This window comes from Acomys russatus, chromosome 23 (assembly GCF_903995435.1).
Source record: "Acomys russatus chromosome 23, mAcoRus1.1, whole genome shotgun sequence".
NCBI classification, from domain to species: Eukaryota; Metazoa; Chordata; class Mammalia; order Rodentia; family Muridae; genus Acomys; species Acomys russatus.
This window is the reverse complement of record NC_067159.1, coordinates 11,187,145-11,205,618: the sequence shown is the minus strand read 5'-3', so window position 1 is coordinate 11,205,618 and position 18,474 is coordinate 11,187,145. Positions and strand designations below refer to the sequence as shown.

Sequence of the window (18,474 nt, the reverse complement as noted above, 5' to 3'; positions counted from 1 at the left end):
AGGCAGTTAACGCTCCTTGAGATCTCAGTCTTGTCAGAGTTGGGCTTCCGGGGAGGCCCTGAAAAGAGAGGGCGAGTCACCACCACAGCCATCACCGCAGGGACACAGAGCTTATCTGGGATGTGCTAAGACCATCCCTCTTTGGTCTCTGGGTCCAGTGCTGTGAATTCACTGGCCACCATGCTTTGCTTCTGAGTGCACCGCCTGGGAGACAGAAGGGACCCAAGGATAAGAATGAGCCACACTGACACCATGTGGTACTGCTAGGGGGGGAGGGAGGAGAAAAATGTCTCTAAGCCAGCTGGCAGAGAAAGCTCTCCTGAGGAGAGTCTGTGCGGTTAATGCAGCCCTTAGGGTTTTCATTTGCTATGTATCATTGATGGGCTCAAATAAATCGGTTTTCTTCATCCAGGAGCTGAAAGTCAGAGGGAATGTTGGGAGCTGGGTTTTTGTCACTCTCTCCTGGGCGTTCCTTTCACCTTGTCCATCAGTTTATACACAGGATCTCTCCTGTGAGCGATGGGGGAATTTGAAGCAGCTACCACATTCTAAGTAGTGACCCAATGGCCCTTTGCCAGTGATGAGCTGCTTGGGAGCCCCATATCCAAATGTTAAATCATTACTGACATTTAACAAAAATTTTTTCTTCTGTTGAATAGGAAGAAATGCCCTGCTTATGATACAGAAGTAGAGAGACAAGCAGACCCGTCCCTACCCACAGTGTGGGTCTGTGGGGGTGGAGTCCTGTTCTCTTTCTCTTACTGTCCCCACCTACCTCTTCCCACAGTGCACCCTGATGAGGTAGAAGCTTGAATTCCCCAAGGTTTATTAGGTTTGGTCCCTATTATTGGCCTGGTAGAAGTAGACTTTATACCAGTTCCCTCTGCAGAGCTGATAGTGGTAGAATTAAAAGATAAAAATAAGTTGGGTGGTGGTGGCACACGCCTTTAATCCTGGCACTCAGGAAGCAGAGGCAGGTGAATCTCTGAGTTCTAGGCCAGCCTAGTCTACAGAGTTAGTTCCAGGACAACCAAAGCTATACAGTGAAACCTATTAATAATAATAATAATAATAATAATAATAATAATAATAATAATAATAATAATAATGTAAAAAGGCACCAGGGGCACATGGTTGAGAGGCTCACATCCATCCCATGAAATAATCCATCAAGGCACCATTTGCCTCCTTCCTTACCTTCTTCGGATATCCTGTCTTCTTAGGACAGCCTTAATGAGGAGCTGAAAAAAACGCAGACATTTTTTCAACATTAATATTTCATAAATCCCTGGGAAACTGTCTCTCAGAGCATTGAGAACGGATGTCCTACTTATGCTTTGGGGGTGTCCAGGATGCTGGCTGGGGAGTCTATACATAGAGAATAGGATACATGAAGGGCTGCTCATTCCTGACTCAGGCAGCAAACAGTTACAGCCTTCTGTGTGTCAGCAACTATGCTGGACACTGGGGACAAAGCTCTCACAAAGAGTTTTATTTATGGCTTAATTGGAAGGCAAATTTATAAATAGATAATTACAGAATAATGTGTTGGGATGGGATGGTCATATTTATTGTATATGGGTATGAAATCTGAAGATTAGAACATTAGAACATTCACCCCAATAATATACTAGATGCACTGATGGAGATCCCCACAAGGTAGCAAGAAAGGATAAATGAATGGATACCTTAGAGAGGAAGGGAGAGAGTGTAGCGCTCCCCAAGCAAGCCAGCGGGGAAAGTAAAATAAAACTAACAACCTCTGTTGTTTCTGAACTGGGACAAAAGATCATGGGCCTTAAAGGAAAGTGCCCTTTGCCTCTGGAGTGCCGTCTCCTCAGCTAGCCAACACGGGTAAAGCAGTTACTTCCTCATACTTCACCCTTGTTCTTAAAAAAAAAAAAAATGGAAATAGTGATTCTTCTGTTGAATTGTGATGGACGGAAATGAAACCTTGGGTGACAAAATGGACTCCCAGTGCATCTTAATGGTGACAGGTACACTAGGGCCCTGGGCGGCTGTGATGGCTAATTGCCTGGTTCTCTTGACTGGATTTGGTTACCTAGGAAACACATCTCTAGGCATGTTCGCGACCCTGTTCTTGAGAGTTTTATCTGAGGAGGGAAGACCCACCTTAATCATGAGTGACACCATCCCATAGTTTGGGTGCCTAAGCTGAATAAAAGGGGGCAACAGGAGGCCAGGCGTGGTGGCGCACACCTTTAATCCCTGGGAGGCAGTGGCAGGCACAGCCTGGTCTACAAAGCGAGACTAGGACAGGCAGGGCTACACAGAGAAACCCTGTCTGCGGGGGGGGGGGGGGGGGGGGGGGGGACAGGGGGGATTGTCAGGTGGCAGGGGAGGCAAAAGGAAAACACCTAATAAGCATTAGCATTCTTTTCTCTCTGCCTCTGGATGTGTCCCTGTGTGCGGGAACAGTTTCATGGTCCTCCTGGCGTTGGGAGGATCCACTCCTACCCTGTTGTGGACTTCCTGCCATGACAGACTGTGCCCCCAAGCCCTGAGGCAAATAAGCCTTTCCTCAAGTTGCTTCTTGTTGGGTATTTGGTCACTGATACAAAGGGAGGCCGTCTCCCATCTCAGCTTATGGCAGTCACTCTTGGAGGGTGGAAGGAAGAGATGATTGGCACCCGAGACACTAATTCTTCCATCTTTACCTTTAACCTCCACCCGACAGTCCACAGATGCCTCCCCCAGGGCATTGATGGCCTTGCAGGTGTAGATGCCTCCATCAAAGGGACTGGGCTTGCGGATTTCCAGGGAGCAGATCCCCAGGTGGCTGAGGGCTCTGTACTTGGGGTTGCCTTGGAGATCCATCTTGTTCTTTAGCCAGATGATCTTGGGCTGGAAGATTGGGGGGGGGGGGGGGGGGGGGCGGGAGCAGAGCAGGGTAAGAGCCAATCGCATTCAAGTATCTGGGACTTGTCCTACAAGGTTTGTGGAAGGCGGCTTTCTGCAAGGTTCCCTGCCCTTGATGTTGTGGTAAAACAGTCCCCTTTCAGTACTTCCGCAGCAGCTGGAGCCTCTTCTGGTGTTTGACTAGAGTGCCTGAACTCCAACAAATGTCCCTGCCTTGGGTGAAATTGCTCAAGAAGCCATCATGGGTTATGACTAGACATTGATATATATATCCCCCCCCCCCCCCCCCGAGACAGTGGTGGTGCACGCCTTTAATCTTAGCGCTGGGAAAGCAGAGGCAGGTGGATCTCTGTGAGTTTGATGACAGCCTGGTCTACAAAGGGAGATCCAGGATAGCCAAGGCTACACAGAGAAACTCTGTCTTGGGAGAAAAAAAAAAAAAAAAAAAAAAAAAAAAAAAAAAAAAAAAACCACAAAAACAGAAACAAAACCAATTTTTTTTTTTTTTTTCTGAAATAGGGTCAGACAGTGTAGCCTGGGCTGCTCTTGCTATGCAGACCAGGCAGGCAGGCAAGACTGGCCTCACTCACAGAGAGATCCATCTACCTTTCTACCTCCATAGTTCTGGAATGAAAGGTATGAATCAGAACACCTAGCTTTGGGCTCCACTTTAAACATATTTAAAAATAGCATTTATGTGTGTGTGTGTGTGTGTGTGTGTGTGTGTGTGTGTGTGTGTGTGTGTGTGTGTCTGTGTGTGTGTGTGTGTGTGTGTCTGTGTCTGTGTGTGTGTGTGTGTCTGTGTGTGTGTGTGTGTCTGTGTGTGTGTGTGTGTGTGTGTGTGTGTGTGTGTGTGTGTGTGTGTAGGGGCTGAAGGGCTCACTGGTGCCACAGCACATGTGTGGTGGGTCAGAGGAAAATCTACTGGTGCTAGTTCCTTCCTTACACCGTGTGAGTCCCAGAGATGCCAGGCTTGGGAGCAAGCGCCTTTACCCACGGAGCCATCCTGCCAGCCCAGGGTCTCCATTTTTTATGTACACACAGTGATCTATGCACATTCTAGCCCCACTGCTTGTGAGTGGCTTGTCCTCTCTGTTTCGAAAGTGGCTGCTAGAGTGGCCTTTACCACAAGTCTCCTTCCACACAGTCTGACTGGTACTTGTGACCCAAGTTTATTTGGTAAAGGCTGTTACTGGTGTGGACTACAAAGACTAGACTGCAAGCAGAGCTCTGTCCATGTGCATAGCCCCGAGCAGACAAGGCATGAGGAGACAATAAAGGGAAGCCAGTGGGAATCAGACACTTCTGCCAGAAAACTAGCTGGAAGTGATGTGTTTGTACAGGAGGACCCACCACTCAAAAGGGACACCGTCTGTATCCATCTGTCTTGAATTACAGACGCCCTGACAGTTCCTAAGTAACCCGCTGTCGAGGAGGCAGATGGTAGCACTGGTAGCAGATGTTCAGGTTAGAATGCCCTGCGACATAGTTCAGGACAAGATGGGATAGTAGCAGGAAGTGTTGCAGGATACCCCCACAGCCCCCAAGTTCCCCTACTCACCCTGGGGGAGGCACGCACACAGCAGAAGAGCTGGGTGTCATAGCCAGTGACTGTAGTGCAGTCCACCAGAGGCTGGGTGAACTTTGGGGCTTCGGAGAGGTCCCGCTGGGTGAACCCCTTGGTCTTGTAAACAGTAGCTGTGGGCACCAAGGGGACCCATGATGCCGCGAGTGAAAAACCTCTTCCGGCTTGCGTTCTGTTTCTTCTAAGTCTTGTCGGCACATGGCCTCAGCTTTCTTACCTGCTTTCTGGATGTGGGCAAGGTCGGCGGTGACCGGGGCTGTCTCACTGAGCCCACATTGGTTCTCGGCGAAGACTCGAAAGAGGTAGGAGTTGCCAACGATGAGGTCCGAGACAATGCAGCTGGTACGGTGATAGCGCTCCAGGACCGTGAACCAGAGCTGTGGGGTCCCCAGGTGATGTCATGTGTGAGATACCTAGGCTTTGCTTTGCTTTTTGCTTTTTTTTTTTAGGGGGGGGGCGGGGTTTCTTTTTAATCTCACCCCGTGTGGAGCTGCCAGAAGCTTATTCCATAACGCCACCCTCCCATCTTCCCAGCTGGGCCTCACCCCAGATTTTTTGTCAGCCTTCTGCACCGTGTATCCCAGGAGCGCTGTACTGCCGGTGTCTTGTGGAGGCGTCCATTCCAGAGTAGCATTGGAGCCCCAAACATCCACCAACCTAATACTCTGAGGCGGGCCCGGCTTCTCTGGAAGGGCAAACCCACGGCAGTGGGCATTGTGCAACCCACGTGCACCGATCTCACTTACAGAAAGCCCCGGCTCCTTTCTCTGTTCAGACCCCTCCCCTCCCATGACCTACCACCATGTATGTCCCAGACACTCTGTGATAGCTCCTGTTCAGCCCGGAGGTCCTAGAGATTACCTCTCCCGCTTCCCCAACCTTACCAATCACCAGGATATTGATGTTGGCAGTGGCCTGCAGCCCGCCAAGCTGCACACAGAGTTGGTAGCATCCTGAATCAGCGCGTTGGGCTTCTCTGATGAAAAGAATTGAGTCCCGCTCCCCGTTCCGCACACTCACACGGCTGTTGTCCAAGGCAGAGCCATTGTGAGTCCAGGTGGTTTGAGGTTTGGGCTTGCCCTGAGCAGTGGGGTTAAGGTTTAAGCATCCCCACCAAGAGGCTCATAGACAGACGCGCGCGCGCGCGCGCGCGCGCACACACACACACACACACACACACACACACACATACGGGCATGCACCCTCTCTTCCGGTTGCTGTAGTCTACCCCAGACTCACACGGTATCTCGACATGGAGCTGTATACCTTGAGCTAGCGGCTTTTTGGTAAGACTCCTCCAGGGAGCTCCCTCCTCTCGGGGTAGTCTCAAGAGACACAGGGATGGCTGTGAGTCTTTCATCCTCAGATGATTTTGGTCATGGATACTCAGGGTAGCCAAGTAGCTGCCCAAAGTCCTAAGAACCCCAGACCTCTGCAGACAGCAGGGCTGCCTTAGCATTTCCTCCTCTCATGGGGCACACCTGTCTTAGCCAAACCCAACCTTGCGGAGGGGGCGGGTATAGGATGATGGTGACCTGGCCTCAGACTTCTGGTACTGTGGATCCTCACATTCAAGGTCAGAAAGGCTGCCTCATTCCTAATTCTGTTTCTGAGCGTCAGAACCTTGACCCGGTCCCGAATGGGGCTGGTGTTCTCACCTGAAACGGGACGAGTAGATTGACTGTCTCCCCAGCCTTCCGGATGTAAGTCTGTCTCAGGGCCCGAGGTAGCCAGATCTTGGGGTGCTCTGAGTGATAGAAAGAGAATAGGAAATGGATGCTCGGAGGAAGTGGGTACTGCATGCAGTAGTAGTCTCTGGGCAATGACCCATGTGACCATCAGGTTAAGCCCCTTTCGCAGGGAATGTCCCTAGACCCTTTTCCACTGTGCTGGTTATCAAACTCGGCATTCTCAATCGCCCTTGTGCTCTGTGAGTAAAGCTCACACCCACAACTTCCCACAGTTGTGCCGGGGATTGGGGGGTGGGGGTGGGGGCAGCAGGGAGCTGAAGGAGTCCCTGGAGAGGCTGAAGTCACTGGAAAGAACACGGGAGCTGGGTGTGGTGGGGCCCGCCTACAATCTCAGCACCCAGCAGGTGAGGCTTTGTCTCAACACGCCCCTCGCCTCCCCCAAAAAACTGCACTCTGCACCTGATACTATTTTTGATTTGGACCTCTGGACCACTGGCTTTCCACCCATTCGAGTTTTGTTCCTTTCTGTGCACAGCCCGGTCTTCACAGCTTGTCTTTACAGTGATTTTGGGGTGGGGGAGGAGTGGGGTGGCTTGGTCCTTAATAACACTCCTGTCAAAGTGAATCTGACCTCCCAGTTGGGCACAGGCCACCAGAAGGCTTCCTGCTCTGCAGGAGTCAGCACCCCGCCCTAGGGAGGCTGTGCAAAGTCATCCCAGAGGGAGCCCATATCTGGGTCCCTTCTTACTCATTGCCGCCCTGCTCCCTACCTACTGCTGCATTCTTCTTACGCTCAATAGTAGATCACACGAGAAAAACCTGGGGAAGGTTGGGGCCATCTGTTACTTGCCCTTTGATCTCCAGGGGCTTTCCAGTAAACACTGGGGGGCTGAATGTCTTTTGCTGCCTCTCAGGATGCAGGCGAGAGGTTCTCAGGGCATTCAGGGTTTGGAGCCTGGGTGTCCTGTTCTCTGGAGGATGATGGGGGCTACCTTGGCTGTGGAAGTGCAGACATCCCACCTGGCTCACTTGACCATTTTTCCTCCTTCCTTTCCAGGGCTGCAGTTTCTTCCTTTCTCAAAGGCAGTCAGTCCCCTGTTGCTTTTTTTTTTCTTCTTCTTCTTCTTCTTCTTAATTAGAAAGTGATACTGCCTCAGTTTCCACCCGCAACCTAAGACTTCCTGCCAAAATGGATTCCTAGCAGTTGAGGAAATTCCACCCCTGGTACATTCCTGTGGCAAACAGCGTGAATGCCTGTCGGGCCATTCCAAGCTTTCTGATAGCACAAAGTGCATTCCTAAGCATTCACCCTGACACGAGTATGTTTGCTTATAGATTGAACAGTTTAAATGTGTACGTTGTATAAAGCAACCCTTTCAATGATGCTGGTTGAGAGAACGTAGACAGAGGTCCTACCGTGTTCTTTTTATGCCTCAATTTGTAGCCTGCCTCTCATTATGACTTAACCATTTGTCTTTAGAAGTGAATATAAGGGATTGAGGAGATGGCTCAGTGGTTAAGAGCACCGACTGCTCTTCCAGAGGTCCTGAGTTCAAGTCCCAGAAACCACATGGTGGCTCACAACCATCTGTAATGGTGTCTGCTTCCTTCTTCTGGTGTGCATGAAGACAGAGTGCTCATATGCATAAAATAAATGGATAAATAGTTTTTAAAAGAAGTGAATATTAATACACAACACTTGCTGACCATCTCGTTTATCTAGTTTCCTTATTTTGTCTTTCTCCACCCGGGTTGGATATGGTTTGGTCTGCACCTTTGGAAACTGTGCGCTAAAAGGACATAAGTGTTTTCAGTAAGAACAGGGCCGGCATGGCGCCCAAGCTGCCCAGTGACCCTGCTCTGTCTGCTCTCTGCTGACTTTGGTGGCAGGGGGTGGGGTGGGAACAAGAGAAGTGTTGTGTGATTCATTCCTTTCCTGTGGCCATTTTGGCAAGCAACGAAGGGGTTGGACACAGGCAGATGTGAGAGTGTGTGTGTGTGTGTGTGTGTGTGTGTGTGTGTGTGTGTGTGTGTGTGTTTTAAAGGGGGGGGGGAAGTAATTGGAAAGAAAGGTTAAAAAAAAAAAAACCCTCATCTTGTTGGCCTTGGCTCTCCATTGTTGGATAAAGGAATAACCTTTCATAGTTGCCAAGGAACAGGCTTCTCTGTCCCTGAGCTGTTTCCAGAGTGTCGGAGTTAAGAGGGATCTTAGTGAGCACAAGAAAAACAAGCCAACCGGAGCGAGGGAGAAGCTCAGAGAGACACTGATTTGCTGATGTCCAGGCGAGGTGTAGAGTTGTGCCTGGCACCCAGGACTCCTGCCTCCCTAGCTGGGATCAGATGTCCAAAGGAGCCATTTTCAAAGCGTGGCTCATTCATCCAGTCTCCCACCCTCATCAGTATCTTCCTAGACCTAGCTGCCGGAGGCAGGGCCTGGTATGACCTCCAGTCACCCAGAGGAAGAGGGAGAAGGAAAGGAGGCAGGAGGATAGGCTCAAGGACCAAGAAGGGCTGAGTTGAGAAGATGGTAGCCAGGCTTCATGCTGGGAGTTGCATTAACCGAGCCCTGCTTTGCCTAGGCCTCAGCTTGAGACCAGGCCTGGGCCTCCTATTGATGTCAGATGGTGTTTGTCTCCATCTTGCATTTCTCGCTCTTTACAAATATATCTTGGGAAATGTTAGCTTGCTTTCACCCACACTAGAGGGAAAAAAAGGAAAGGAACATAAGCTCAGGTACGTGGAGCAGCCTCTGAGGTCTAAAGGGGACGCCAATGAGGCAGCCAGAGGAAGGAGGCCACACAGAGGAGATGCTGAGGTGGGGGAGGCCCTCCCTCCCTGAAGAGGTCCCTTATGCTCTTTATTTATACAAAGCCCCTGACAAGAGGAAGTCACCAGGGCGTCTCTGACTCTCAGAGGGTGAATGGTTGCAGAGACTCTTCAGGGGAGAGGCACAGATGACCTTGAGAGGAGGGGTCGAATGCGGTCCAGGAGAGAGGGTCTGGCAGCTGGAGGTGCCCTGTCAGCGTTGAGTTCCGTCACCTTCCAAATTCGACCTGGTCAGCAATCTTCCCCTTTGCTCAGAATGCTTACCTAGGGCTCCTTGGAGGCATCTCTCTTCACACCTCCAGGCAAGTGAAGTGTAAATTGGACTGACCTTGGGGAGGCTTCCCCATCACACCCAAGGGCTTTTCCTCCTCAGATGTCAGGAAGCAACTGTGACTCAGAACCCAGAGCTCATCTTCAGAGGTTAGGCCAGGACTGATGACCCTAGCTTTTGAAATTTCCTTTGAGAATCATTGACTTCTGACCTGGGTTGTTCTCACACTGTCTCTCCAATAGAACGTTAGGTCCAAGACTTTTTTTTTTTAATTCTTTTTGAGACAGGGTTTCTCACTTTGTAGACCAGGCTGGCCTCGAACTCACAGTGATCTCCCTGCCTCTGCCTCCCAAGTGCTGGGATTAAAGGCGTGCGCCACCATGCCTGGCCTTCCAAGTCTTGGTTATCCGACCATCTACTCCAGTTTTAATCTGCTGACATTCATGGCCATTTTTTCCTATTCTCATAGAAAATAATTGGTCATATCCTCTCATGTAATCTTTTATCCAGGAATCTCCTGAGGTGGTATGGTCCGTACATTGCTACTCAATATGGCTCACAAAGGGAAGAAAAGGAATGATGCTTTGGAGGAAGAGAGAGAGAGGGATCTATGTTGTATATGTGCACATGTAAGTGTGTAGATTTGCAAGTGCGTGTGCATGCACGTAGGTGTGGATACATACATAAACATATCCCCGTGTCAATAAGTGGGTGCCAAAACAAGAGCAAGAGGTTCAAAGTCATCTATGGTTTTGAAAGTAAATATTTTCAGAGATTCAAGAAGTAAACACCAGAATTTCTTAGAGAAACATTGATGGCTGCCACGGGTGTAGCTTTAGAAACCTGTTTGGTGGAATGTGGCCAAAAAGAATGGGTAGACCTCAGAAGAACCTGCTTGTAGAGGACAACACTGTCACCTCCTTGAAGGCTATAAAAGTAAGATTGGGAAAAACAAAGTGATCTATGAGCAGAAAATGGTTCTCTGTGACAGACCCATCATCCCTTGCCTGCCTTGCTTTCGTGGTTGGTGGCTTTGGCCTCAGCTCACTGCCTCCATCCTCAATATTCCTCCAGTGGAAAGTCTCAATCCCTGTCTGTCCTCCCAGTCCCTGCTGGTGTCCTCTCACAGGCTGCCTCACTGTATACAGTGGGGGTTTGGGCACCAGATTTATGAAGCAAGGGCATGGTAGCTCCAAGGCAAGGTTGAGTGGTAGGTCTTTATGGCAGATATGAGGGAGAGTACAGCCAGAGGCATCCAGAAGAGCCCAGAGCATGGAGAGAAAGTAGTGGACTAAATATGACCAGAAAACTGAACCAGACCATAGGAGGAGGAGAGAGGAGGAAAGCAAGAGAGGGGATGAAAACAAGAGAGGGGACGAAAACAAGAGAGGGGACGAAAACAAGAGAGGGGACGAAAACAAGAGAGGGGACGAAAACAAGAGAGGGGACGAAAACAAGAGAAGGGGGAACCAAGAAGAGGGAGGACCAAGAAGTGGGGGCACCAAGAAGAGGGGTGACCAAGAAGTGGGGGAACCAAGAAGAGGGGGTGACCAAGTAGAGAGGGAGACCAAGTAGAGAGGGGAGAGCCAAGAGAACCAAAAGATTATGTGGCCAAATTGGCATGGCTATACAGAAATGAGGACCTGGAGGAAGGGAAGCGCATGGACTGGAGAAGTTTAGGGTAGGGAGCTGAGTGAGAAGAGCTGAGAGGAGCCGCAGGTACCCAGTGAGCCTGGAGGCCAACAGACACTTTGGTATGTCAATAGGAACCAGGCCTGCTTTGTTCTGAGTGTCCTTTGATCTCACACTCATCAATTCAATGCCTGCTTCAGCCTTTGGACCCTGTGGTCATTCTCCAGACCTAGAAACGGAACCTTTCCATGGTCTTTCCACGGAGTGCAGCTCCTTAACCACCAACACCAATGTTACATCTTCACAGTATAGTTACCTCTAGCACTGGGCTGCCCCACCAGGAACAGTTTCCAGGACCGCTGCTATAGTTTAGGTACTAACTTTCTCCAATGACGTCTAAGTAGGAAGGGTGGCAGTCATTTCAGTGCCAGGGAAGCCAGAAGTGACTTCACTGTGTCCCTGCCCCCAACTTCTGCTGTCTATAGGCAGATGATCATAGGGCCCCTTAAGTGACAAAGCCCCAATGGGAGAAAGGCCAGTGTCCCTGAATTGCTTCATGGAGAATTACCTACCTAACAGGGACATTTGTTTTTGGTTCTATACCAGCAATAAGAAGCTCAACTGTCTCCAGGCGTGCTTGTTTCATCAGCTGGCAACCCCTGACTGATACAGGTTCTTTCCCTCGGCCTCTCGTCCTGCCATATCGCAATTCTGCCATGCCACTGAGATGTTACCCTGCCCATCTCATGCTGCCTACCCCTCTCTTCCCCACGAGCTTGGAGTCCATGGTCATGTGACATCCAGTTTCTTGCATAATCACCCAGATCCTTCATTCTTCCTTCACTTCATTATATCTCTTGGCAGTGCCTAATCCCAGCTAAACAAACCCTCCACCCACACGGCGTCTGTGTGTGCACAGACAAGCATGGAGGAGGAAACAGAAAAACTATGCTGACTTGACATCAGAGTGCAACGTATATGCATATGAAATTCTTGACAAAAATGATGTGTGATACATGCCATCTTTGAAAGGAGGCAACACAATCCTTCCCTCCCATGAATTCCCTCAGCCCCTGAAAATCCAAATGGGAAGAGTGAATAGCAAAATGTCGGTCACCTATTAAAATGTAATTGGTTATTTAAGCAATTAAAAATATGCTGATTTGACTGTTATGATACTGCTTCCAGATGGATCTTGGTAATTTTTTCTTTTCTTTTTTCTTTTTCTTTTCTTTTTTTTTTTTTTTTAAAGACAGGGCCTCCTATGTAGACCAGGCTGGTTCTGAACTCACAAATCCACCTGCCTCTGCCTACCAAGTACTGTGATTAAAGGTGTGGGCCATTATAGCTAGCGTGACATCTTCCTGGCACTGCCCCCCAAGTTCTGCTATTCAAGGCACGTACCACTGCTACCACTCCTGAGGATCCTGACACCTCCGTCACAGCCTCAGCTCACTGTCTGCAGTCCTTCCTCATTCCCAGCAGACAATCTTGCTGTGTCCAAGAAGCACCCATCATCTCTTTTGAACTCAGTAACCCTCCAAAGTCCCTAAAATCTACACTTGATTATGTCAGTTCTTGTTCAAGACTCTGCACTGGCTGCCCTTCTGCCCCAGAATCAAGCCATCCTTCATGGTGCATTGGCCTGCTAACTCTCTGCGCCTCCGTCCTGCCGTCCTAGCGTTGTCTCCTCCCTCACTGTGCTGTAGCCACAGTGGCCCAACCCTTTATAAAGTACCTTCCTGACTCACGACCTTTGTACTCGGTCTACCTACAGAGAAAACTGTCCACTTCAATGTATATTATATTGCTGCTTACATTGTGCCCTATTTTTAAGGCCTTTGCCCATCATCCTATTTGGAGCATGAGGTTTGCCCGCCTCCTACCCCCAACACTTTTCCCCCTGGGATACTTTCGGCACCATCTGAGCCACATTATGTTTTATGTATTTATTTGTCTTTCTCCTTCTATTAGCCGAGACCTTGAGGGCATCCTTTTAAGTAACTTTGTTATTTTTTGTAACAGACACCTAGGATTCTGTCTGGTGTATCATAGGTAGGGCAGTAGGTATTTGTAGGGTAAAGAAGGAAAGCACCCAGGCTGGCTGGCCATGGGATCAGCTTTTAGGCCTAGAAGCCGCTCAGAGGGAGAGGCGGGTACACAGGCTCTGGGAGCAATTCTGTTGGAATTAGCAGTTGACCTTCCCTTCTCTGTCTCAAGGCCCATCTGCTCCAGCTCAGGGGCAGCCCCTTCCCCAGCCTCCCCTTTGGTTCCTTTGGGTTTCGATTCCTGGACCCAGTACCTCTGTGGGGTGCTGAGGACAAATGATGCTAACTCCAGCTGCATCCTCCTCCTGATTTGGTCATGAATTTGCCCTGGGAGTCATTACTCGTCAGCCGCAGCTTGTTCTGAATGTACCAATGAATTTTGCCTCCTCGGCTTTCCCTGCTATCCCTCGCTCTCTGTAGCAACCCCCCAGGCCCTGTGCCCTCTGCAAGGAACAAGCAGTGTTAGGAGGCAGATAGTCTCTGGAACTCTTAAGAGAACTTAGGAGTCATCAGGTGGGCTGGAGAGATGGCTCAGTGGGTAAGAGAGCCACCTGCTCTTCCAGAGGTCCTGAGTTCAATTCCCAGCAACCACATGGTGGCTCACAACCATCCACAGTGTGATTTGATGCCCTCTTTGGCAGATAAAGCATTCCTATGCAAATAAAGTTAAAAAAAAAAAAAAAAAAAGGCCCAGGTCCAAGCATCCTTCAGGATTTCTGGGTGGGCTTCAGAGGCCCTGTGAACCTCAGGAATATTTTTTGGTTTATCTTTGCAGGGTTGATAGTCCATAGTTTTTTATCAGGTTTCCCCAGGGTAGCAGTGGGTGGGTGGGTGGGTGGGTGTGGACAGCCATCATAGAAGTGTAGGACATTGCTCAGGGTCAGCTCTTTCAGTTTACAGAGGAGAAAATGAAGGCTCAGAAAGGTGCCCTAACAGGCTAGAGCTAAGATTTGAACTCACGTCATTGTCATCGTCTTTTCAGAAAGATGCTAACATATGCACACAGCCTTATTGCTATTGACCTCTGTGCTGAGCCACTAGCTATGGCCCTGAGGCCTGCAGTACACAGAGTTGCTATACAGGAGGAGGGGGCTTCTGGCTGGACCTGGGCCTGGAATTGCCAGAGAGAGCTGTCCACAGCGAGCCCCCCGCCCTGGCAGAGGTACCACCTGGGTGAGATGGGTGCCATCCCCTTCAGTATAGGGGAGTTGGTGTTTCTGTCTCTCTCTCTCCTCTGCCCAGATTTCTCTTGGTCTTTTAGGACAAGAGTTTCTGACTCTCCTGTCCCATCGTAGTCAGCTCACAGCAGCTCTCTTACTTCCTCTCTAATGAGGTTAAACACACCGACTCTGTCCGTGACATTCAGGCAACTCCGTTAGGATCTCTAGGGTAAGGGGTGGGCAGTTGTGCTTCTGGGCCCTATTTGGAGGCAGACCTTGCTTGTCATCCCTTTCTTGGAAATGTTCTTGTGTTGGTTTAGTCTCTTCCAAAGCGCATCTTAGATCACCTCGGCGATCCTTCTAACCGACCTCCTCCTCGGGGGATGTTTAAAACCGCTTTACAGAGAAGGAACTAAAATGGAGCAGTTAAATTGACCCATCCGAGGTCACTCTGGGACCAGAGCCTGAGACTGTGGCCTGCCAGCCTAGAATGTCTTTTTTCTCCTACCTCTTTTCTTCCCAGGAGGTCATGGGTTCCTCGTGTGTGGTTTTCAAATCTTCTGCAGATTTGAGGGGGGGGGGTGTATAATGCTGGTACTTTGTTTGGCTAAATGTTTAGCACAGCAACAGGACAGCTAAAGACCATTAGAAAGAAGGAAAAAAGCTATTTCTCATTTCTTTCCTGGGTCTGCAGACCCAGGTGCAGTGGAGACACTTTCATTTGGCTCCCAGCTGTTGCCCAGGTGAGCTGGGGGTGGGGGGTGGGGTAGGATGCTCAGCCAGGACAGTTAGCACTGGGGCAGGTTGTAGGGTGATGGGGCAGAAGCAGGCACCAAGTGCCTTCATCTGGAGAGTAGAAATGGGGTGCTTCTTCCTAAAAGCCTCTTACTTCCACAGAGCTCTGATTCTGAGAGACCTCAGCCAGGGGAGCTAGTGTGGGGTGTCAGGGTAGGTCCTGATGCTGTGGCATGGCCCAGGCAGAAGCCAGACAGCGCACTATCAAGACACTCAGTCTCCTCATAGCCACAGCTCTGGAACCGTTCTGCTTTCACTACAGATGGTGGCTGTCTCACCCCGTCCCTTCCCAACTGGTTATTAGTCTACTGGGTCCTCCCAGGACCCATGACTGGTTTTGATGGTTAAAAGTATAAACAGATCCTTGCTGGTCACTGTAAAAATGCCACAACTGCCATTCACTGACTTTTCAGCTAAAGAACAAAACTACAATAGAGACATGTAAGTAGCAAGTCACAGTTTTAGAAGGAAGGTGAGGGCTCCTAGGAATATTTATGCATTCTCCTAAGTAGCAGTTCTCTAAAGTTATTAAAGCCTGCACACAGGGGTTGGAGGTGGGGGACCCCAAAGGTATATTCGCGGCAGTGGGACATTCCTGGGGGACCCCTAAGGTATATTCGAGGCAGTGGGACTTCCCTCCCATACCTCTCGACATTCCCCCCCCCCCCCCCCGCTTCCGGATTGCCATAGGTCACCTTCAATAGAGGGCAGGAGCTGCAGAGAGTGGCTGCCTGCCTCCCGTTGGTGAGAAGGTTCGGATCCTACAGCATCCACTGGGTCAGCAGCTTCTTCTACCTGCCTCTGGCAGCACGAGGCTATCTCCTGGGTGGTGGCTGTCTCCATGCTGGGCTCCCAGCTGAAACTTTTCTTTGTTGCTGTGCTGGTGAGGGAGGGGCTGAGCACCTGCTGTCCCAGGGTCGAAGCCACAGGCTTATGTAAGTGGGCTGGCTTTTCCCCACCCACCTACTCCCACTGAAGGGAGAAGTAGGGGCCAGGAGAAGAGGAGGATCAGAGAGCAGCCCAGAATAGCCACAGGAGGGGGGCTGAGGTGGCCCTGTTATCTTGGGAATGAGATGACACCCCTACAGCATTAGGAGGGAGGTGCGCTTGAGCACAGAGTATGTGAGAGGGACTCCTGGCTTTAGTGGGAGGCCTGAGCGACACCTCTGTTCCTGACCTCATTCAACAGGGCACAGGACATACCGTCTGTCCCGAGACCAGCGCACACTCCTCAGGCACACCTTCAGCTGCTCCCACACTCACTGAGCAGCAGGTCTCCAGACCTTGGCCTTCAGAGGACCCTTCCTTTGCTGTCTCAGCCCCAAGGGCAGGGCTGGGGTGGGGTGGGGAGAAATGGGGACAGTCAGTCCTCTGTTGCCAGACTAAGTTGGCTACACTTGAGCTCTGTCATCAGGTAGCTATGTGACTAATGACACCCCATATGTGTATGTGTGTCCTGGGGCTTTTCTCCCCTCTTTGCCTCCCCCTACCCTGTGTATTTGTATATGATGGATGTGTGTGTATATGTAGTTTGTGTATGTGTATATGGGGTGTGTGTGTGTACTGGAACTAGTCTCCCCCTTCCCCTGTGTGTGTGTGTGTGTGTGTGTGTGTGTGTGTGTGTGTGTGTGTATGGAGTGTGTATGTGGTGTATATGTGTGTTTGTATGGTGTGTTTATATGTGTTGTGTGTATTGGGGCTTGAACCCAGGGCACTGTGCTTACTAGACAAGCCTTCTACTACAGAGCTACTGAGCTAAATCCCCAGCTCCCCCCAGCCTCTCATAAGTTGGGGTTCATTTGTGGAATGGAGATAATAATAACCATAGGGTTGGTGTGAGGATTAAACGAGGTAATCTCTGTAAAGTGCTCAGCACAGTGTAGCTGACTAAGTGCTGGATAAATGGAAGCTATTTTTAGGTCAGACCAGCGTTTCCCCCTTTGAAAGCTGTCAATGGCTCCCTTCCTAGGAGATAAAGCACAAATGAAGTGAGAGACAGCTTAACAGGGAGGAAAACTCCCCAGGGACAGGAATGTATGACATCTGGCTGTACGATTCCGCCACCAGCTGATGGCTCTGAACCTCAGGTCTGTGTAACTAGGGATGCTGATGCCAGGACCTAACATAAATGCAGGTCCTTGGCCAGCCCACCGTCAGTGCTAGCTACACCCGAGTCCCCAGCTGATTCCAGCCTCATCCAGCTGTGGTACTACACATCGTACCCTCTGCCCAAATGATTTGGTTTCCTATCACATCCCTCCCTTTCCTCAGGGGCCCGAAGTCCTGTGTTTATTTAAAAATTTTTCCTTTTATTTTTTTATTTTGAGACAGGGTTTCTCTGTGCAGCCCTGGCTGTCCTGGACTCCCTTTGTAGACCAGGTCAGCCTTGAACTCAGAGATCTGCCTGTCTCTGCCTCCCAGAGTGCTGGGATTACAGGAGTGTGCTATGGCGCCCGGCTACTTTATTTTTTATTGGGTATCGGTGTTTGCATGTATGTCTTTGCATCAGATGCCAGTGAAGGCCAGAAGAGGGTGTCAGATCTTCTGGGACTAAGGAAGCTGCTCTGTGGGACTCAAACCCAGATCTTCTGAGAGGGCAGTCAGGGCTCTGAACTGCTGACCCACTCGCAAGACCACTTTTAGGAGTCAGTTCTCCCCTTCCACAATGTGGGCCCCAGGGATTGGACTCAGATTGCCAGGCACTGAGCCATCTCATCAGCCCCATATTGTTCTGTTTTGTTTTTCAGAGAAGACTGCCTACTGTGGCCTGGGGCCCATTGATTAGGTTAGGCTGGCCCATGAGATCCAGGAATCTTTGTATGTGTGTCTCCTGGGCACTGGGGTTTTTAACTTGGGCTTGGAGACTGAACTCAAGTCCTTGGTATTTTTGTGGTAGGCACTTTACTGACTATTCTCCCCAGCTCAGGGGATGCCTTTTTTTATTCCATGCGTGGCCATATTTATGTGGAGAAAGTGGCCTAAGCCTCTAAGTCCCCCCGCCCCTTCTTGTACCTCACATGTGGAGAATTGTAAGAAATCAAATTTAAAAATAGAGTCATCAGGTCTGTCCATCAGAATGTCCAGTTCAGAGCTGGGCATAGTGGTGGTGCTCCCTTGTAACCCCAGAACTCTGGAGGAGGAGGAGGAGGAGGAGGAGGAGGAGGAGGAGGAGGAGGAGGAGAAAGAGGAGGAGGAGGAGGAGGAGGAGGAGGAGGAGGAGGAGGTAGGATTACTGTCAATTTTAGGGCAGCCTGGGCTACATAAACCAGCTCCAGGCCAGCCCGATTCTGATGCAGAGTCTTAGAATATATTAGGATCCCTGAAGCTGGACTGATTCAATCCTTGGGGTAAAAACTCCTATTGGAGGGTGGGGTGGCCGCTTCAAAAGTAAGGCCTGCGTGCTGCATCTCCAGACTGAGCCGTGGGCACCGAGTGGAAACAGTGACTGGCAATACTATCCCCAGACACTGTGGGATGGCTAATGGCTGAAGGTAGATAGGCAGGAAGCTCCGTCAGGCAACACTTGTAAATGAGGAGGCTGAGACTCCAGGAAAGACCAGGAGAGAGCAAGGGAAGACAGGACAGC

At 50.1% G+C, this 18,474-nt stretch overlaps 1 protein-coding gene across 1 annotated transcript; it reads right to left on the bottom strand.

The window, feature by feature from the left end:
* Positions 1 to 1,154: 1,154 nt before the first annotated feature.
* On the bottom strand, positions 1,155 to 15,760 carry Mybphl (myosin binding protein H like). Its single transcript, XM_051165634.1, has 8 exons — positions 15,584 to 15,760; positions 6,124 to 6,212; positions 5,350 to 5,545; positions 5,011 to 5,150; positions 4,683 to 4,842; positions 4,442 to 4,578; positions 2,679 to 2,865; positions 1,155 to 1,241 (listed from the first exon to the last, which is right to left on the bottom strand). The coding sequence occupies exons 1-8, from the start codon at positions 15,729 to 15,731 to the stop codon at positions 1,231 to 1,233; spliced, it is 1,068 nt and encodes a 355-aa protein (XP_051021591.1). The 5' UTR covers positions 15,732 to 15,760; the 3' UTR covers positions 1,155 to 1,230.
* Between the last annotated feature and the right edge of the window lie 2,714 nt (positions 15,761 to 18,474).

Excerpts from the sequence above, each read along its gene's own strand:
- Mybphl (XM_051165634.1), bottom strand. The coding sequence starts at position 15,731 with ATGGAGACAGCCACCACCCAGGAGATAGCCTCGTGCTGCCAGAGGCAG. Across the intron at positions 5,546-6,123 it reads ATCTACTCGTCCCGTTTCAG|GGCAAGCCCAAACCTCAAAC; the intron begins GTGAGAACACCA and ends CCCACTGCTCAG. Across the intron at positions 2,866-4,441 it reads GTGTGCGTGCCTCCCCCAGG|CCCAAGATCATCTGGCTAAA; the intron begins GTGAGTAGGGGA and ends CCAATCTTCCAG.